Below are 23,125 nucleotides of genomic sequence, written 5' to 3'. Positions count from 1 at the left end.
GTTCTGTACTCAGAATAAGATGTAGAACTAAGTCTACACACTGAATCTCTGGCCACTTATTCAATTAATCCAGCTGCATGGATAAAGAACTCAAAAGTATGTACAATTTCTATTACTGAACCTCTAATTGCAGAAGAGAATTGAATAGTGAATTAACCACAGATGGTCATTTATGAGTTTCAGAGAGGAAGCACCAGGGAATCCACTGTGCTTCAGTAAAAGAAATAAAATAAGTGAGAGGGAAAAAGAGTAGGCAATGCTACTTGCTACTTTGCTGAATTCATTTATAAGTTCTAGAAGTTTTCTGGTGGAGTTTTTTTTGATCTTCTAAATATAGAATCATATCCTCAGCAAACAGAGATAGTTTGCACTCTTCTTTTCCTATTCATATCCCTTTCTTTCTTTTGCCTAATTGCTCTGTCTACAGTTTCAAGGACTCTGTTGAATAAAAGTGAAAAGTGGGCATCCCTGCCTTGTTCCTGTTTTTAGAGGGAATGCTCTTCAGTTTCTCTTCATTTAGAATGACGTTTGCCTTGGGATTGTTATATATAGTTTTACAGTGTTGAGGTATGTTCCTTCTATCCCTATTTTTGCTAGTGTTTTAAACATGAATAAATGCTATATTATGTCAAATGCTTTTTCTGCATCTATTGAGGTTATCATAAAGTTGTCTTTAACTCTATGTGACAAATTACATTTATTTATTTACATATGTTGAACCAAACTTGCATCCCTGGGATGAAATCCACTTGATCATGGTGCACTTATCTTTTTAATATGTTTTTGTATGCGATATGTATTTTATTAAGATTTTTTGCATGTATGTTCATCAAGGATATTGGTCTAAAATTTTCTTTCCTTGATATGTCTTTTTCTGGTTTTGGTATCAGGGTGATACTAGCTTCTCAGAATGTGTTTGAAGAGTTCCCTCCTTTTCTATTTTGTGGAATAGTTTGAGGAAGATTGGTATTAGTTCTTCTTTAAAAGTCTGGTAGAACTCAGCTGAGAATCCATCCAGTCCTGGACTTTGAAAATGTTTTTGAGAAGCATGTGCATTCATGGTTTTATATTTTCTTGTTTAATTGTCCCTTTTATTACCATGAAATGGTACTTTTATTTCTAGAAATCCCTGTTTAAAGTCTAAGTTTTTATATTAACTGAGCAATACCTGCTTTCTCTTGGTTAGTGTTTACATGGTACATGTATTGGTACATGTATTGCTATATTACTTTCATCTTTTTCAACCTTTCTGTGCTTTTATATTTAAATGTTGTCTCTTATAAACAATGTATTAGTTGGTTCTTTCTTTCTTTCTTAATCCATCTGCCAGTTTCTTTCAATCTGAATGTTTACATTTATTTCATGTATCTCATCTTTGTTATTTTTCTCTTACTGTTTTTGTAAGCATTAATCAAGTATTTTTATTCTATTTTCTCCACGTTGGTTTTGTTTATTTTAGAATGGTTTTAGATTTACAAAAAGTTATAAAGATAGTATAGAGAGTTTTCAAATAATCCATGTTCTATTTTCTTCATTACTAACATCTTAAATTAGTAGAACACATGCTACAATTAATATACCAATACATTATTATTGATCAAAGTCCTTATTCAAATTTTGCTGGTTTTTATCTAATGTCCTTTTTCTGTTCCATTATTCTATCCAAGATGCTACCTTATATTTAATCATCATATTTCCTTACATCTCCTGGCTATGACAGGTTCTCAAGACTAATAGTTCTGAGGAGTACTGATATTTAGTTGAATTTACTTCACTTGGGATTTGTCTGATGTTTTCCCCATGATTAGACTGAAGGTATGAGTTTTTGGTAAGAAGTTTGGAGAAGTAGCATCTCTACTAATTTTTAAATTATACATTCCTTCATTTTTCTTACAGTTGTTACTCCAGAGATTACATATACAATTATGATTTATGATGGTATATATTAAATTAGTACTTTTAAAACCTTTCAAATGATATGAGATCCTTATAACAGTTTAACTTCATTTACCACCTTCAATAGTTTTGCTGTTACTGTCTTACATTTCATTTTCTATGATCAAACCCATCAGATTAGTGTTGTGTTGATTTAAATAGATAACATTTATTCATATTTACTCATGTAATTGCCCCTTCTGGTGTTCTTCCTTGTTGAGATCATTTTCCTTCCCCATAAAGAACAATCTTTAGTTTTTCTTTAGTGTAGGACTATTGGATGCCTGAATGTGTCTTTTTTTACATCTTCATTTTAGAAGGAATATTTTGCATGGTAGAGAACTGTATGTTAGTAGATTATCTATCTATCTATCTATCTATCTATCTATCTATCTATCTATCTATTTATTTATATCTGTTAGAGGCCAGTAATCCTTGCTTGTTTCCTTGAAGGTAACATTATTTTTTTTTCCCTGAATGCTTTTAAGATTTCTCCTTTATCTTTGGGTTTCAGTAATTTGACTATGATGTCTCTAGATATGGTTTCTTTCTAATAATTCTAACTGGGTCATGCTGAGATTTATTAATAGGTGTTGTTGTCTTTCATCAGTTTTGGATAATTCTTGACAATAATCTTTCTGGATATTATTTTCTCATCCCTTCTTTCTCTTCCCCTTCAGAGACTCTCAATTGTACATATTCAATAGACTGCATTCCACATAATCTGCTATTAAGCCTACCTAATACATTCTTTTTTAAAAATATCATTTATCTATCTATCTATCTATTTATTTGTATGTGGTGCTGAAGATCAAACCCAGTGCCTCACAATTGCTAGGCAAGTGCTCTACCACTGAGCTATACAACCCCAGCCCCACCTAATACATTCTTAATGTAGATACTGTACTTTGTAGTTCCAGAATGTTTTTTCATAGCTTCCACTTTTTTTTGACATTTTACACCTCTTTTACATATTCCACTAATATTTTTCTTTATTTTCACTAATGTTTTTGGACAATTTTGCTTTAAATATTTCTTTGTGGAAGGGTAATACCACACTTCTTCTCAATGAAGACAAATATCTTTATCCTTGAGAAGGTTTTATTTTTAAAATTTCTTGTGATAGAATCCATAGGGATAAGTTTCAATAGCTCAGATTCCTTTTCACTAGTTCTTGCTTTTCTCTAGAGGAAGTAGACAGACCGATGCTTCAGTAGAACGCAGGACCATATATTTATTTATTTATCTATCTTCCTATATTTCAGGAAGCTATCTTGGTTCTTATCAAGTACTTAATTTGATCAATAGCAAATTAATCAAATACATTGATTTTCTTAGCAAGAATCTTACTCTTAACTTGTTTGCTTACCATAATGCCAACAGCATGCTGGGTAACACTGTGTACACTTACAGTTTTTCCATGTTGACATTGGTGAGGCATTCCTTTTGGAACAGCATGCATTCTCTTGATGTTTACAGTATCACTTTGTGGTAGATTTCTATGCATGTGACTAAAGAAAAAACTCCATATTTTCTTTCTTTAAAAATATTTTTTTTTAGTTGTAGATGAACACCATACCTTTATTTTATTTATTATTTTTATGTGGTGCTGAGGCTCGAACCCAGTGCTTTACATGCACTAGGGAAGCCCTCCACCACTAAACTACAGCCCCAGCCCCAGCTCCATGTTTTCCGAAAACATAATTGGGGGTCTTTTCTCCTTCTCTTTGTATTATTCATTTTAGCATATTACTAGAAGATGGTGGTTCCAGTTGAAGGGGACAATTTTTTCCCTAATAGTTACGTTAAAGTCACAGTTTGATGATTCCAACATCTAGATAACCTAGGGATCTATTTTTGTTTTGTGCTTTGTCTCTTGATTATTAGTCACAGTTTCCTAATCCTTGGCATGTCTTAAATTTTACTGTATAAAGGATCTATGGAGATTTAAGTTGATATTATTTCCCTCTAGAAGAGGGTGGAGCCTTTCTTTTGTCAGGCAGGGTAAGGAGACTCATCACCTTGATACAATAATCAATAAGAAGTTTTGTGGGATACAGCTTTCATTAGACTTAGTCAGCCTTTGACTTTAAATGCCTTAAAGCATGATCTATCGTCTTTATTGCAGCTTCATTCTTTTATGGAACTTTATCTCCAAAGCATCATTGAACTAGGGGGACATAATAGGAAACTTTTAATGCTTTTCTGTTTTATTGTTGTTTGTATTTTTTCAAGTCTTGACATCTCCTTAAGCTTGGTCCTCTGGGTTGTCTGGTTAATAGTTCAGCAGAACTCTGTCTCCTCTAATCTGAAAGTTCTACTTCTCAGAGGTGAATGTTGTTTGTTAGCCTTCTATTCTCCAAAGGTTTAAAATATGAGGAATGTTTTAAGGTGGACTGTATTTGTTGCAGGTCCCTCACTATAGAACAGTTTGATTCCTAAGCTATGAGCCTGGAAAGATTTTATTCTGCCTTTGTGAGGTATCAACTTGTCTTGTACTGCCATAACTCTTAGCAAATGTCTCATGGTGACCATATGTTTGAACTTGTTTTCCAATCTGACATGTCAGTCTACATGGTTATCAAAACCTCTGGTTATTTCTCTTCCCCAAATAGAGTTCTCTACCTAAGATAAAACCGATCTCCAGATAATTCCAAGACTCATAAAATATGTCCAGTGAAACAAACAGCTGGCAATATTAGTTTTCATAGGTGGCTCTTATCATACTAGAATTTTAATTCATCTAGTCTTTAACTACACAGCTCTCGGATTATAAAATATGACTTTTGGTAATTTGTCATATTGTCTCAGAGAATTATGGCTTGATATGACTTATTACATCCTACTCTGAAGTAGAAATCCCCATTGCTGTTGATAGGAGCAAAAAATTTAATATATAAATGTGCCTGCTATTCCTCAAGGTCCTGTGGTTATTTTCTCATTATTATGCTCAGAATCTGGTCCCATGCATTCCTCTAATCTGGTCTTCTCATCTGGCAATGCCACTTCTATTGCTTTTGATCAAATGAGATAGCTACTCTTCCAGGGCTGAAGTAAGAGAGAACAGTCCCAAACTAATTTTTGCCACTGTTTCTCAAATATGTAACAAGCCCGCAGGACAGAAGAAGCCTGCTGTAGCTTTTCATAACATTTTCTGATCATTTGGGATAAAAAGTTACCGACAAGAATAATCTGCAGCCATTGCACAGAACCTGCTTCACTCTTACTGTACCTCTGCATAGCCTGCCCATCTCTATGTGCTAGGGCTGAGTATCCACAATTACAAGTGTTCTCTACTCACTATGATTATAGAATAGGATGAAGTCACCACATGTTCTCCCCAAAACAAGTAGGTTTTTGTCTTCTCACTTAAGGGACTTAATTGCCTACCTTCTCTGTCTTCATGTTCTATCCTAAGACTGACCATAGTTTACCATGATGGTTCACAATGATACACTTATTACCCATTGCTACAATAAGGGAGTCACACAGTGGTCAAACTTTAGAATGCTTGAATATTTTTTAAGTTTTCTGAAGAATTAAATAATACCATTTATTAAAGATCAATGGTTCACTATGAGTTTGGCTATGCTGAGCTCCTTCACTTTCTTTCTAGCTCTCTACATCAAAAGGTCCAATAATCCAGTGTCCAATATCAGTCACCTTACCACATATTTAAACTTTTTAACTTGTTGTCATCTATTCTGCAGGATCATTAGGGAAAGCATTAGTACTAGGACAAAGCATTAAAATAGTGAGCTCAAGGTTAAGGCCAGGACTACCCTCTCTTACCAAGAGAATTTGTTTTATGTGTCAATCTCAGAGGTCCTGGAGTCAGTGGTTTGATTTTTAATGTATGTACATATGTGTGCATTTATGTTATACATGAAAGTATTTTACAAGGCAGCATTTCCTACTAACATCCAACTTCATAGGCAATTAAGAAAATTCTACATATATGAAACAATGAAGAGAGTGTGTGTGTGTGAAAGAGAGAGGGAGGAAGAATAAAGGAAAGAGAAGGATTGAGAAAATGAAACACTGCTATTAATTTTAAAAATAAATAATAATTATAAAGTAGTGATATTTGAATAATTTGCATTATAATTCATTTGTTATCATAAGCATAATATAGAAGCAAAATTAAAATATTTTAATTTTGAGTCCATTGCTCAACTGAACTATTTAGCCTTAGACAGACCATGGATTCAGTGACCCAACACCAAAATAACACTGGGTAATGTGAAAAGAAATGGAAACCCAGATAAATGTAAGCTTTACATCCTTCATAAGTATTCATTTCACTGATGACTCTTGTCAATCACAGTTCTTTACCCTAAAGTATCTATTTTTAAGCATTACACGCTCAGTTTATCAGTACCCAGTAGACATAATTTCTAGCCTATTTTGTATCTCTGAAATCAGCAATCAGGTTCCTCAAATCCATTAGGAACAGTTGAAGGAATGTAGATTTAGTTTGCAGATTAAAGACTTGTGGAAGTGCTATTATATGTGTCTTTGCATATTTGAAGTAACATTATGTAGCGTAAGATTAGATTAAAATACACTTGAACCAATAAAAAATTGTGAGAAGGCAGATTTCAATTCAACATAGAAACTCTGATATATTTGTTAAGATGAATAAGCTTATTTTTGTATGGTGATGAGATCCCTGTCACTGCTTGTGATAAGCAGATTCTAGAAGTCTTTGAGTATGATTATTGAAGTTGTTCTTAAAGTGGCTGGGGAAGTGACATGTGCATTCTTTCTGTAAGAATCTATGATTTCACATTTTAGAATGGTATGTAACTATTTTTAAAAGTAGCTTAGATAATGCAAAACTTGTTGCAGTGTTTGCTTCTGAAATAAATTTCAAACTCATAAGTACATCTCAGAGAAAAAAACAGAACCTAATTCTGCCACAGTAAAAAGAAAGAAAAAGACACTTCAGAATTCCTAGGCATTTTCAAAAGCTTATCATATGAATAAAATTGTTGCAGTTTTTGAGAAAATGTAAACACTAATATACCTTCTGCTAACAGGCAGCACCAAGTTTACAGTACATTTTAAAATTCTACAATTTATTTGGGGTAAAAATGGGAGTTCATAACCCACTTGAATCTAAAGTATGAAATATGATATGTCAAGAGCTTTGTAATGTTTTGAACAACCAATAAAAAAAAAAAAGAAAAAAAATTCTCCAATTTACCTCTAACTTTCTGAGAAGGAATATTTCTGGGCTATAATCAAAGTCCTGTTGTTTGAGCATACAGTGCTTTGTTTTCTATTAGAGGCTAGCACTCTTTCCCATGTAGATATTCTTTGAATTATACTGAACACGTTTAAACTTGCAAAACCAATCTAACACCTTCAGAAAAACTAATGACCAAATAAAACAATTCCCCTTGCCTTTCCTGAGAAATGGATGGCCTTGTCATACATATATCTCCGACACCTGCATTTCAGCTGCATGTTTTTGTTATAGAAAAAGGACATGCTTTTTTTAAATCCTGATTTTCTTCTTTTCATTTCTTTGAGCTGAATTTAGAAAAAACAGATATCAACAATGTGAAACTCATCTTTTTCCCCTTTTGGCAAAAATATTTTAATAAAACTTCTCAGCTAGTTTTTACTTTGTGTATGTATGTGTGTATGCGACACAAACACACACATAATTTTGTACATATCATACATAATGAGATAGATACATTATACACACACACAAAGTGGTTTCTTAGGGCATAAGTTGATAGGGCAGGACTGGAAACCATGACAATTGGTTACTGATAAAATAAACAGAGGTTGTAATGCATGGAAATGTCAGATACTCAGAGGCACGAACTAGGACTGACACAGTCATCAGTGCAACTAGACTTGATGTGAAATGGAAAATGCAAGCTCACATTTTTTCAGAATATTTTATTCCTTTTCATATTACCTATTTTACGTATAAATACATGAAATATGTATTTATAAGAGAAAAAGAATTAAACATGTCTGCTTTCTCATCAGTGTATCCTAGACAGTACCTCACAGAATCCAAAGGAAAACAACAAGTATTATAGTTAAAGTGTGAGCTAGTTTTTGTGGCTGAGTTCATGAAAAGTTTTATGTGAGTATCACTGGCTAGGGAAATCTACATTCAAGTGGTTTTTTTTTTTTTTTTTTTGATAAAATTCTGGAGCCAAAGTCAAATACTGGAATGTGTTGTTTTTTTCCAGATTGCATTTCCCACCTTACTTCCTCCTAGCAACTGTGAAAAACAGCTGAAAAATAAATTTCTCAGGTAACCTATTAACATAGCATAGATGGTATGGTTTGCATAATAGTGATAAATCACAGACTCTTATTTTCCAGTATAATCCTGATTTTTGAATAATTACTTTATTTTGAATCAATATGACTCGATCAGTATATAATTAAATATCACTTATTTAAACATTAGAAATGAAGAATAACAAAAATATGTGATGGCAGAAAACTTTATAACATTAAATAATGAAGTTGGTAAAAAGGATAAAAGTTAATGACATAGAAAATTATCTTAGTATGGTACAGAAAGAACATCAACAACAAGAAAAAACAATTATATTCAATGGTAAATATTAAAAGCATTCCATCTAAAATTAAGGATGCTACTATCACTAATTTTGTTCAAAATAGAACAGAGAACCCAGTTCAAAATGTTCATCAAGATAAAAGAGAAAGAAAGTATATATGCATTAGATGTTTAACTGTTCAGTGTAAGCATAGTTTAACAAAGATGTCAAACTATACTTATAATCATCTTCACTGAAAGCACCTAAGACCATTTAAATATTAAACTTAATTAGATTATTTAGTATGGTTGTTAAATATTAGATCATTTTCCCACATTATACTATATTTCTATAAGACAACAGTAAATAATCTTTACAAATGCAACAATGCTGTATAATAAATATTTGGAAAAAATGGGCTTTTACTTGAAAAAAGTTGTGAATCCTTTGTAACACAATATAAAGGGTAGACTCTAGTTAAAGACCTACATGTGAAAGGTAAAACCACAATGTAAACATAGAAAAAAAAATCTAAGTGAAAACCTGTGTGGTCTGGGAGTGGTGAAGAACTTTTTAAAATGAAATTTCAAAACAAATGGTAAAGCAAGAATTTCATTCAGGTACAATGAAGTTAAGAATTTCTTATAACAGAGAACATGATAGACAAATAATAGAGCAGAGGTCCTCAAAATAGCTAAGATACTTGTGAAACAGAACAAGCTAGAGGGAAGATTTAAAAGCTTATAAATATAAAGGCTTGGTGTTTGGCCTAAGAATAGGCAAATAAACCAATGGAATCAAATTAAGAACTCAGATATAGAGCATAAGGGAATTTAAATATGACAGATTGGTATCATACATCAGTAGAGAAATTATTAATAAATGGAAAAAATTAAATAGCAAAAATTCCTCAAAGAAATTGGTTCCCTACATGGCACATAGCAAAACAAAACAAAACAAAAACTTCATAAAACAATATAACATAAGTCAATTCCAAAGACCTTTAAAACTATTTGAAAAATATATAAGAAGTTATCTTTGTGACCCTGAGAATAGAGAGAAATTTCTTTAACAGTACATACCAGAAAAATGAAGAAAATGAAGAACTATAATTCATTAAAAGATACAATGAAGTAAAAAGGCAGACTTCAAACAGTGATGAGAATGGCTATTCATATAATTAACAGAAAAAGTAATCACCAGAAAAATATTATAAACTCTTAAAAATTAACAAAAATATCATAGAAAAATATATAAAATTTGTAAATAAGTATTCAACAAATGAAAAAACTCAATGGCCAATATACCTATAGACAAAGCCATATTCAACCCCCATCACAGTAATGGAAATTAAAACCCCACTGTGGTGTTATTTTATAGTTACAAGACTAGCAAATTATAAAAGACTGAAAAGATCAAATGCGATAGACAAAACTACTGAAAAATCAGTACAGTCATTTAGGGAAATAGTTTGGTTTAGGTAATCAACTTCAAGATGTACTTTTCCTATGATCTCCCAAGTTTCTATTGGCAATTATTCCAGAAGACACGAAAATGTTTACAGTAGCATTGTTTATAACAATGAAAAGGTCAAATAACTCAATTCATCCACAGGAGAATGAACAAATTTTAGTACATTCATATAATTGACTATAGTACAGCAGTAAAAAATAAACAAATGTCACTATATTTACTGAAATACATAGATTTGAGAAACCTAATACTGAGTGGCAAAGTAAATGTGGAATATGTACATTTGTTACCATCACAAAAGTGCAAAAACAAGCAAAAATAAATAATGTTGATTAAGTATATATGTATATCTATACAGAAATGATAAATAAAATATTTGGGGGGAGGCAAGAGGCAAACAAAGAGAAGTACAGAAAGTGCTTCAATAATATTGTTAATTGAGATATCTGATTCCCAATCCTGTGTGTATTAGGTCTAGCCACTGTTACTGTAGGCCTCATAGCAGAAAGCTGCCCTTCCTATGCCAGACTTGCTGCACAGGCAGTATTTACAGTCTCCACAGGGAGTGGCAGTCAAGGTCTCAAGGTCAGTGGATGCTCTTTCACAGCATCTTCATTGCAAGGTTCTTTATCTGAGACAGTGCACAGAGGTCTTTTTCAGTTGCCTCTGCTGATGCCTCTTTTTGGGGATTAGAAGAGGATAACTTGAGGGGACTTTTCTCCATTGTGACTCCATATCCAATTTTTTTTTTCTCACTAGTAGCCCTTCCTCCATGTTATTCTCCCCCTGACTCCAGGACCCATAAAACTGTTGGAGACTTAGTTTCTGTACAGTGAGCCAATCCCCACATCTGCTCTGCTCCACCTGACCCTGGGCCAGTATGCTTATTCTATGGAGAAAATGGAAAAGGGAGTATGCATTTTCTCTAGGTTTAGATTTGCTTATGCCATTGTAGCAAGTGATTGAAAGCTTAATTCTCTCCTTTTTGGTGTGTTGCTTTACCTTACTTAGTTACCTGACAGTTCAGCTCTTGTCCAGTTCAGCTGAGCTTGTGATACTACAATACTTCTTAAATTGAATGATGTAATAAAAATATTTTGAACTTCTACCATAAAAATGTATGATATAATCAAGTTTTACTTTAAACACATACATGTGTGTATGTTGCATGTGATGCTCTCACACCCTCACTTTTCTATGGATGCCTAATGATATGCATTTACATGTATTTATATGTAGGTGTTAATGTCTGGGTTGTACTACATTTAATTTTATCATGCACTAAAGCAAGAACATACTGTATATCATTGCTTGTTTTTCTAAAACAGTAAGTTCAAAGGTATCTTAATATTGTACCATATAATCCATCTTAATTTGTTTAGTCTCCTGTGTAAGTATTAAATTTTTTTTAAATCAAGGTCTATGGCACTCTTCTGCTCCACATAGGACAAATAAAACAAAAATCACAAAGGAACACCTATTTGAATTATTGCTTCACTTTTACTTCAGAATAGAAAAAGACAAAGGAAAATGTGGGATTATTGTATTTAAATAAACTGAATGTAAGGTAGAAGACAGGATAAAGGAAACTTCTTTTTTTAATTTTTTTTTAGTTGTTGATAGACCTTTTTTATTTATTTATATGTGGTGTTGAGAATGGAACCCAGTGCCTCACACATGCCAGCCAAGTGCACTACTACTGAGCCACAGCCCTCACCCAGGATACAGGGAACTTCTTAAAGAACAAAAACCAAATTATAAATATTCTCCTTTTGGGTATGAATTCTTTATGTAAAGCTGATTTTTCTCATATTTGATTTTCTATTATATTTTGGGCTAAATGTTACAGTTTTAAACCTATTTATACCAAATCCTAGATAATATTTTTAGATACTAACCAAATTATAAAGACATAAGGGCTTACTGAGTATCCTTAAACTATTTTATTCATTTGAACCACTGTACAAAGTTATATTTGTCCTTCACTTACTTCCTTCAAACTTAAGAGATTTAGTGTATCAATTTATTTTTTGCCTCCACCATACAGGCTCTGCCTCTATCTGCTTTGGGTCTTTGTCATCACTGTATTGGTCTTATTTTCTTATGTAGAAGTTCCTTCTGTTCTCTGAAGATCATGATTCCCCTATCTGGCCCCATAATATCATAAGTTGTAAATGATAAAACTACATAGTAATTCATGCTCTTACAAACCAAGAATTTATAAAAGATGACTTTATATTTTATGTCCATGTTGTATGGTCATACAGTAACACATTCTTTAAGCTCAAAATGGCATTAGTTTCATTCAGTATTTACAATTAGTATATTAATTAGGTGGGGCAGATAAAATCATTTACACTTTATCTGAATACAAGCAATAGAGGTGCTCATGACATTCCTTAAATCATATAGCTACTTAGACCTGAACCTAGACACTGGTATACCATTCTCAGACCATTGTTCAGTGCTGTGATACCCTCTACTCCAAGGCTCTGTCACTTTCTACTTGTCCTAAACTTGTGCTAGAATTATAATATATTAAACTACATAAATTTAGCTTATGATAATTGAATTAATAAAAATTTTTATTAAGAGTACTAGTGCTTTTGTCAAATAGTTTTTTATCAAATCTGATACTTGTGGGATGCCTGTTTATCATATATATATTAACCACTGATGGAAAGGCAAAGTTAATTTATTTTTATTTTTATGAATTTTTAACTGATATACATATTAATGAGGTATGATATTATGTTTTTGATACAGCATATATTGTAATGTTTAAATCAGGTTAGATATATCTATCTCCTCAAACATCTATCATTTCTTTATGGTGAAAATATGCACGATCTTTTCTTCTAGCTTTTTGAAATATACAGTACATTATTATTATCTATAGTATATTCCATAGCACACCTGAACTTCTTACTTTTATCTCACTGTAACTTAGAACCCAATGACCAATCTTTCTCCATCCACCTTCCCTCTTATTCTCCCCAGGAAAGTCAATTTAATACTGGTTTCTCTCAAATTTGCTTTCAATGTATAGACTTCATTGTCTTCATATGTATATTTGTAGCATTCAGCAAGGAGATATTTAGCAAAACCTTTACTTAAATTAGATCAATACAGAAATATATCCACTAACATTTTTAAGACAGGAAGAAATTAGGTATAAGAATAGGCTTGGAAAAATTGACAGTTACAAGAATTTTATTTTGGGTCGGGGATGGGTAGGTATTAGTTTCCTTACCTCCAAAAAGATGAAAAGCTTTTCTGCAGCTTGGTAGAGGCCATTTTGCAGAGCTGGACTTCTGAAAGCTTTGTTTAATTTTCAAATATTCTTTAGTAAAGAATGTTTTTGTGGCATTGTTCAGTTCTGGAGTAAAGCAAAAGAAAGTAGTATCTTAAAAATTAATTGGAGTAAAATGGCAAGAACATGAGAGATTATTGGTGCAATATTTTGATAATAAATTCAGATCTCTTTAAATCCATGAAGACAAAAGTAGATTCAGAAAAAAATTCAAAAAGATTTTTAAAATTTCAAACAAATGTAGCCAAACTCACACATGATGAAACTTCAAACTATACAAGGAACATTCATTTACTGAGTAGCTTTGACATCAGGTACTATAGGTATGCAGGACACAAGGATAAGTAAACATAATCCCTCCCCTCCAGAAAACTACAGACTAAAATATGGAAATAACCAGGTGGATTGAAAAAAGGGAAGTCATGTGTTATGGGTTTAGCAACAGAATAGCTAGAATTGCTGCAGTCTGGCTGGGCACAATTCAGGAGCCACTTGTCAAAAGAAACAAACTTTATTTTTAGAACACACACACCAAACCACACAGCTCCTCAGGAAAAACCTTCAGAGCCCAACTGCCACCACCGGCTTCCCACAAGCCTCTCCACCTCCCCCATTCCTCCTGCTCTTGAGGCTGATTGGCTAGGTCTCCCGGCAGAGCCAAAAAAAAGTCCCCCAATAAGCAGCTCCGTGGTCTGAAAGGGCGGGGAAACAGCCCAATGAGCGTCACTGCAGAGGAGCCAATCAGTTGGCAGCTAGAGGTCTGCTGGGGCCGCTGTGAGTCAATCATCAGCTGGCAGCTGGAAGTTTGCTCGGGTCCCTTTGGCTGTGGCTCTCAACAAGAATACAATCAGGGTTTAGGAGTGAGTGAAAATAAAAAGTCATTTGATGTAGAACTTTTTACTTCATAATCTATTTCATTCTATATGTGATATATTCAGCATCTTACTGAGTCTAATGTTGCAGATTTGAGAGTTGTAAAACTGTAAAAATAAATTTTCAACCCTCAGAAGCTTTGCAAGTGATTTTAAAAGGGTATTCATCTGAAGTATACACAGATCAATCAGAGACCACACTTGATCTTCTCTGTAGTGGAGTCTCTGTATAAAAGCCAAGGAAAGAAAGTTATGATCAGTATCATACCCTTCATTGAAGAAGTTCTTAGGTCAGTGCAGAGTTGGTAACTGACCTGAGAATAAATGAGGCTTTCATCAGCCAACCCCTCTTACTTTCATTCTATAATTATCTCCTGACACACTTCCTCAGCTTCCTTTCTACCTTAAGCTTGGAGCTTCAGCAATACAGTTTCTGTATTTTCCCAATCTCTACCTTAGATTGATTCTTACTTATGAAATTCAAAGAGAAAACTAATTCACAGAGTTTATATTCAACAACAGGAACAATGTAAAAAATAGACTACTCCAGATAAGTGAGGTTATGTTTTAAGCTGAAGCTACAACTCCGTTGATGATTCAACACCCATGAAACAAAAATCCAAGCATATAAGGTAGGGAAATAAAGGTACTTGGGAATTTGGGGAAGTGAAATCAAGAAAGTATATAAGCAGCTTCTCAGCATGGTGGGTGGGAAAAAAAAATGAAAAGGAGACTTCACTGGGAACTAATGCTGGACATCAAAGCCGATTGGGGACTCAGGAGACTGAGTATAATAATATAAGGAACAAATCCCCACTGGCAACTGGGGAGGCCTGTGGCATGTTTGGATACTAAGAGATCTGAGATCAGAGACACTGCTTGATACATTATCCTTGCGTGGGAAAGGGGCTGTCTCTCCCCTAGCTGTTCGTGGACAGAGAAAGTAGCCTTTCTACAGTGCATCATGGGGCTGGCAGCCATGGAGGCTAATTCCCGGCAAATCAAGGCTTGACAAACCCACACCACATGGCATAGAGAGTGATTAAGTGATCAGGAGAGGGTAAGATGCAGAGAGGGACTGAGGCTACACCCCTCCACTCCAGTCAGGCTGCTCACAGGACTGGCTGGGAGGGATACACCCAACGTGGAGTTTGAAAGGACAGGGATGAGAGAGATTGAGGTTAAAGATTGAACCTGAGAGACAGAAACACAAGAGTCTACAGATGATGAAGGGGAGAAAGAATTGACTGTTATGCCACACAGGTGGAACCCAGAGTCTCCCAGCATGGACAGGCAACTGCTGGGCCTTAGAGGTGCACTGATTTAAAATCTCTAGACAAATCACCACTCAATGAAAAAACTGCATCCTATCTAGGCCTAAGCCCTGCCTGCAGGAAGTCTGTCTACAGGATCTCCTCTCACATTCCAGTGACCCCACCCTGAGGGTGCAACAGGCATCATATTCCAGTCCACCCTACCCAACACTGCTAACAAGGGAAGACAAGAATTTTTTGAAATCCGAGAGAAATGATTCTTTAACTTTCCATTGAGAACTTTTTTTTTCCATCATCTTTTCTGTTTAATTGTGACAAGAATGGACCATACACACACACACACCTCTTTTTCCAAATTTCTAGCAATATTTAAGGGCAGTTATCTTCCATCACACAGTCTTTTAAGGGATAGAATGTTTGATTAATATATTTTGTATTCTTTTAATTTTACATATACAATTTTTATTTTTCTCTCACTTAAAAGTTTCCCTTGATTCTCTTTCTCTATTTTGTCTGCTAACAGAAAATTTGTATTGATTTCTCATTCACTCATCCTTCGATTTTTTTGCTTCTATTTTCTGTCTTCCTCCCTCATAATCATCATATGTAACATCGCTTCTATTTTAACCCTTTTCAACATTTGAAATTATTAACAATTTTGTAAATTTACTATTTTTAGTGTGGTTAATAACTAATCACATCATTTTTGTTTATTGTGATAATTATCATTGTAGACATCATAGAAGGAACTATTTGGTTTAATGGTGTATATTATTTGCATTAGTTATTATTATTATTTGTCTCCCCATAAATTGAGATATTAGAAACCTTCAAGGATACTATAAGTCCACAGGGACACTCCTGCTCCAGACTATTAGATGTGTAGATACAAAAACAACATGAAAAAGCAAGGGAAAAATCACTCCAAACAAACCAAAATACACCAATAACAGAATCCATCAGGTGGAACCAATGTCAGAGAAGGAGTTTAGGAAGTTCACTATTAAACTGATCTGTGAGATAAAGAGTGTTGAAAGGAATGAAATCAGAGAGAAAATACAAGACATGAAAGATCACTTCAATAATGAGATAGAGATTCTAAAAAAAAAAAAAAAAAAAAACCAAGCAGAAATTATAGAAATGAAGGACTCAAAACAAACAAACAAACAAAAAAAAAAACCAAAAACAAAAAAAATTAAGTTGGGGATGGTGAACCATGCCTGTAATCCCTGTGGCTTGGGAGACTGAGACAGAAGGATCATAAGTTCAAAGCCAGCCTTTGCAAAAGTGAGGTGCTAAGCAACTCAGTGAGACCCTAACTCTAAATAAAATACAAAATAGGGCTAGGGATGTGGCTCAGTGGTCAACTGCCCCTGAGTTTAATCCCTGGTACCCCCTCCAAAAACAAACAAACAACAACAAAACAAATTAGAAATTCAATGGAGGGTTGGGGTTGTGGCTCAGTGGTAGAGCATAGCCTAGCATGTATGAGGCACTAGGTTCAATTTTAAGCACCACATATAAATAAATAAAGTCCCATGACAACTAAAAAAATATTAAAAATAAAATCAATGAAAAGCATCACCAGCAGATAAAACCATATGGAAGAAAGAGTTTCAGGCAATGAATACAGAATATATAATCTTAAAGTTGACCATAGAGAAAGATGTTAATAGAGCATAAACCGAACTTCCAAAAATATGGGATAACATTAAAAGAACAAATATAAGATTTACTGAGATAAATGAAGGCTTGGAGACATAAACCAAAGGAATGCACAATCTTTTCAATGAAATAACATCAGAAAATTTCTTAAGTCTTAAAAATGGAGTGAAAAAATCAAATACAAGAAGCTTATAGGACCCCAAATATACAAAATTACAGCAGACCCACACCAAGCACATTATTAGGAAAATGCATAACATACTGAATAAGGATAGAAATTTTAAATGCTACTAGAGAAAAATGATTGGTCACATTTAGAGGGAAACCTAGATCTAACTGATTTTCAACCCAGACCCTCAAAGCTAGAAGGTCTTGGAATAGTGTATACAAACCTGAAAGAAAATGAATGCCAGCCAAGAATACTATACCTAGCAAAATTAAGCTTCAGAATTGACATAAATTTTCCATGATAAACAAAAGTTAAAAGAACTCACAAGTGTAAAGCTTGGACCATAAAACATAAAATGAATAAAATATTCATGAAGAGGAAATGAAAAATAAAAATGAAACAATCAAAGGGAAGAACTACACTAGAAGAATGGACAATCAAAGAAGAAACTAATTCAAACTAAAAACCAGAAATAAATCAAAATGGTAGGGAATAAAAATCATATCTCAATAATAACATTGAATATAAATGGCCTAATCTCATCAATCAAAAGAAAAACTGGGAGTTTTATTAAATAACAAAACCCAACAATATGGTGTCTCTAAGAGACTCACTTCAGAAGCAAAAACATCCACAGACTGAAGGTAAAAGCATTGGGAAAAAAACACCACATATCATTCCCATGGATCTTGTAAACAAGCAGGGATTTCTTTTCTCCTATCAGATAAAGTGGACTTCCAGCCAACGTTAAACAGAAGGGACAAAGAATTTCATTTAATTCTGCTTAAGGGAATTATACATCAACAAAATATAACAATTGTAAATGTTTATGCCCCAAACAATGGAACATATGTACATCAAACAAGCCCTCTCAATTTCAAGAATCAAGTAGACCACAACACAATAATACTGGGTGACATTAACACATCTCTCTCATCACTAGATAGATGCTCCAAACAAAAACTAAATAAAAAAGCTATAAAACTAAAAAATTCAATTAACATTTTAGAATTAACAGACATATAAAGAATATTTCATCCATCAATGATTGAATGTGCTTTTTTCTCAGCAACACACAGATCCTTCTCTAAAATATACCATATCTTAGGACAAAAAGTAACTCTTAGAAAATAAAAAAATAGAGAAAATATCTAGCATTCTATCAGATTATAGTGGAATGAAATTAGAAATCAACAATAAAAAATGGAAGCTACTCTAACACCTGGAGACTAAATAATACACTATTGAGTGACAAATGGATAGCAGAAATCAGGGGTGAAATAAAAAATACTTAGAGGTAAATAAGAATAGCAATATAATATATCAAAATATCTGGGAGACTATAAAGGCAATTCTAAGAGGAAAGTTCATTGCAATGACCTCATTAATTAAAAGAATAGAAAGTCACAAAATAAGTAACCTAACATTACAACTCAAGGCCATAGAACAAGAACAACAAATCAACATCAAAAGCAGAAGACACAGCATCATTAAAATCAGACTGAAATCAATGAAATTATAATAAACAAAAAACAAACAAAAATAATAATTAAAAGTTTATTCTTTGAATAAAATTGATAAAAAACTTAGGCAAGATAATAAAGAAAAAGAATGAAAAAAACTCAAATTACTAAAATTTATAATGAAAAAAGGAAATATCAACAAATACTACTGAAATACAGACAATAATCAGAAACTATTTTGAAAATTTATATTCCAATAAAATAGAAAATCTTGAAGACACTGAAGAAATTGAATCAAGAGGACATAGAAAATATAAAACATATCTATTTCAAGCAATAAAACTGAAGACACCATCAAAAGTTTACCAATGAAGAAAAGCCCAAGACTAGATGAATTCTCAGTTGAGTTCCACTAGAATTTAAAAGAAGAACTAACACCGTCTTCTTCAAATTATTCCATGAAATAAAAAAGGAGGGAACCCTTCCAAATTCATTCTAATGAAGACAGTATCACCCTGATATCAAAACCAAACAATGACACATCAAGGAAAGAAAACTTCAGACTAGTAAACTTGATGAAGGTAAATGCAAAAATTCTTAAAACAATGGCAATTTACATACAAAAACATATTTAAAAATAGTGCAAAATGATCAAGTTAATTTTATCACAGGGATGAAAGGTTGGTTAAACATATAGAAATCAATAAACATAAGAATAGCATGATTATCTCAATAGATGCAGAAAAAGCACATGACAAAATACAGCATCCATTCATGTTCAAAACACTAGAAATTTACAACAGTAGGAATATACCTGCAACATTTTATGAGCTACATACATAAAACCCAAAGCTGACATCATTCTAAATGCAGAAAAATTAAAAGCATTCCCCATAAAAATTGAAACAAGATACTGATGCCCTCTTTCACCCCTTCTATTCAACACAGTCCTGGAAACTCTAACCAGAGCAATGAGACAAAAGAAAGTAACTAAAGGGATACTAATAGGAAAAGAAGAGCTCAAACTATCTCTATTTGTTGACAACATGATCCTATATTTAGAAGACCCAAAAAACTCCACCAGAAAACTTCTAGAATTCATAAATGAATTCACCAAGATAGCAGGATACACAATAAATTGTGTTAAATTAATTTTAATTTTGGGTTAATTAATTGTGTTAATTATTTTTTTTAACCCAGAAATAAATTTTGTTCCTTGCCGCAGTCTGGCTGGGCACAAATCACGAGCCACTGAAGCAGGAACAAACTTTATTTTTAAACTGCAGGAAAACACTTCACACAGCTCCCGGGGAATCCTCCTGAATGCGCCAGGAGGCTTGTCCAGGAACCCCCAGCCGGAAATATCTCTCCCGGAAATCCCTCCTCCTGCACTTCCCCAACCAATGGGAACTCTCGGGGAATCCCCGGAAATCCCCATGAGAACTCCAAAATAGTGCGAGAACTCAAAAGTTGCGGCAGAGGCGGATAGTAATGCCTCGCCTGTCAATCAATACTGTTGGCAAAATGCCAGGGGCCATACAGACTCGGCCGTGGCTCTCAGCAGTTCCTATATGACAATGATGAATCAGCTGAAAGAGAAAATTTTTAAAAACTATCTCATTCACAATAGTCTTAAAAACCAAACCAACCCAAACAAACAAAAAAACCTTAGGAATCAATCTAACAAAAGAGGCAAAAGACCTCTACAATAAAAACTACAGAACACTAAAGAAAGAAATTGAAGAGGACCTTAGAAGATGGAAGACCACCCAAGTTCTTGAATAGGCAGAATTTATGTAGTCAAAATAGCCAAACTACCAAAAGTAGTATATAGATTCAATGCAAATATCATCAAAATTTCAGTGACATTCTTCATAGAAATATAAAAAGCAGTTATGAAATTCATTTGGAAAAACAAGAAGCCCAGAATAGTTAAAGCAAGAATTTGTAAAAAAAAAGTGAAGCAGGAGCCATCACAATACCAGACCTTAATTCATACTACAGAGCTAGAGTAACACAATTGTCATGGTTTTGGCATCAAAACAGGCAAGAAGATCAGTGGAATAGAATAGAAGACACAGAGACAAATCTACATAAATATAGTTACCTCATACTTGATATAGGCTCCATAAACATACACTGGAGAAAGGTATCCTCTTCAACAAATAGTGCTGGGAAAACTGGAAATCTATCTCTAACAGAATGAAATTTAACCCCTGCCGCAGTCTGGCTGGGCACAATCAGGAGCCACTTGTCAAAAGAAACTAACTTTATTTTTAGAACCACACACGCCAAACAAAACAGCCTCTCAGGAAAAACCCTCAGAGCCTCAACTGCCACCACCAGCTTTCCACAAGCCTCTCTCTCCCACACAAGCTTCCCTCCACCTCCCACAATCCTCCTGCTCTTGAGGCCGATTGGCTGGGTCACGTGGGCGGAGCCAAAAAAGTCCCCCAATGAGCAGCTCCGTGGTCTGAAAGGGCAGGGAAACAGCCCAATGAGCATCACCGCAGAGGAGCTAGATGTTGCTGGGGCCGCTGTTGCTGGGGCCCCTTCGGCTGTGGCTCTCAACAAACCCCATCTCTCACCCTGCACAAAACTTAACTCAAAGTGTATCAAGGACCTATACTAGAACAGACACTCTGTGCCTACTAGAAAAAAATATAGGCTCAACACTGAAACATATTGGCTCAGTAACTGTCTTCTTGAACAAAATTCCTAAAGCATAGGAAGTTAAAATCAATAACCAATAAATGGGATGCATCAAACTAAAAAATTCTTCACAGCAAAGGAGACAATTAATAATGTAAACAGACAGCCTACAGAATGGAAGAAAATATTTGTCACCTGAACCTCAGATCTGCAGCACTAATCTCCAGGATATACAAAGAACTCAAAAAACTTAAATACAAATAATAATAATAATAATAATAACCCAATCAATAAATTGGCAAAGGAACTGAATAGGCATTTCATAGGAGAAGAAATACAAATGGTCAACAAATATATGAAAAAATGTTCAATGTCTCTAGCAATTAGAGTAATGCCAATTAAAACAACACTGAGATTCCAGCAGACCCACACCAAAGCACATTATAATGAGATTGAATGACATACAGAATAAGGATAGAATTTTAAAGGCTGTGAGAGAAAAAAATCAAATTACATATAGGGGGAAACCAATTTGGATTTTAGCTGATTTCTCAACCCAGACCCTCAATGCCAGCAGGTCCTGGAATAACATATATGAAGCTCTAAAAGAGAACAGATGCCAACTGAGCATTTTATATCCAGTAAAATTAAGATTTATATTTGAAGATGAAATAAAATCTTTCCATGATAAACAAAAGTTAAAAGAATTCACAATTAGAAAACCTGCACTAGAGAACATTCTCACCAAAATATTCCACAAGAAGGAAATGAGGAAAATAAATACAGTGAAAACTGGCAAAGAGAGGAGCTGTATTAAAGGAATGGTCAATCAAAGGAAAAATTAAGTCAAATTAAAAACCAAAAATAAACCAAAATAACTGGGAATACAAATAATGTCTCAATAATAACCATGAATGTTAATGGCCTAAACTTATTAATCAAAAGACACAGACTAGCAGATTGGATTTTTAAAAAAGACCTAACAATATGCTGTCTTCATGAGACTCACCTCCTAGGAAAAGACATCCACAGACTGAAGGTGATGGGTTGGGGAAAATCTTGTTCACTCACATGGACTGTGTAAACAATTAGGGGTTTCCATTTTCATACCAAAGTGGACTTCAAACCAAATTTAGTCAGAGGTGATAAAGAAGGACATTTCGTATTGCTTAAGGGAATCATACATCAAAAGGATATAACAATCATAAATATTTATGCCCCAAATAATGGAGCATCTATGTACATCAAAAAAACCCTTCTCAATTTCACGAATCAAACAGACCACAACACAATAATAATGGAAGACTTTAACACACTGCTCTTACTACTGGATAGATCTTCCAAACAAAAACTAAACAAAGAAACAACAGAACTAAATAACATAATCAATGATATAGACTGAACAGACATATATAGAGCATTTCAACCATATGTAGAGTATTTCATCAAGCAAATACTCCTTCTTCCTGCTAAGAAGAAGGAGTATTTGCTCCATGAAATACTCTATATATGGTATATCTATATACCATACTCTATATATCCAGCACATGGATCCTTGTCCAAAATAGACCATATATTATGCCACAAAGCAAGTCTTAGCAAATACAATAATAATAATAATAATAATAATAATAATAATAATAATAATAATAAAGATACAACCCTGCTTTCTATCTGACCATATTGAAATGAAATCAGAAATCAAGGAAAAAATAAAAAAAATAGAAGCTACTCCAACACCTGGAGACTAAATAATATGCTACTGAATGG

At 33.7% G+C, this 23,125-nt stretch overlaps 1 protein-coding gene across 3 annotated transcripts in view; it reads right to left on the bottom strand.

Annotated features, from left to right (window-relative positions):
- The window catches only part of Rnf180 (ring finger protein 180), a 217,670-nt gene that overhangs the window by 21,600 nt on the left and 172,945 nt on the right, over positions 1–23,125 (bottom strand). For all 3 annotated transcript variants that reach the window (XM_058583066.1, XM_046456113.2, XM_058583067.1), the window contains one exon: positions 13,201–13,326. In XM_058583066.1, the coding sequence (XP_058439049.1) occupies positions 13,201–13,326 (126 nt within the window). The remainder of the gene's footprint in view (positions 1–13,200; positions 13,327–23,125) is intronic.

This window comes from Marmota monax, unplaced genomic scaffold, assembly GCF_021218885.2.
Source record: "Marmota monax isolate L192 unplaced genomic scaffold, Marmota_monax_Labrador192_F-V1.1 WCK01_AAM20220418_F8-fsc00130, whole genome shotgun sequence".
Classification (NCBI taxonomy): domain Eukaryota; kingdom Metazoa; phylum Chordata; class Mammalia; order Rodentia; family Sciuridae; genus Marmota; species Marmota monax.
Note: the sequence above shows the minus strand (reverse complement) of the source record. Positions and strands in the feature narration are given on the sequence as shown.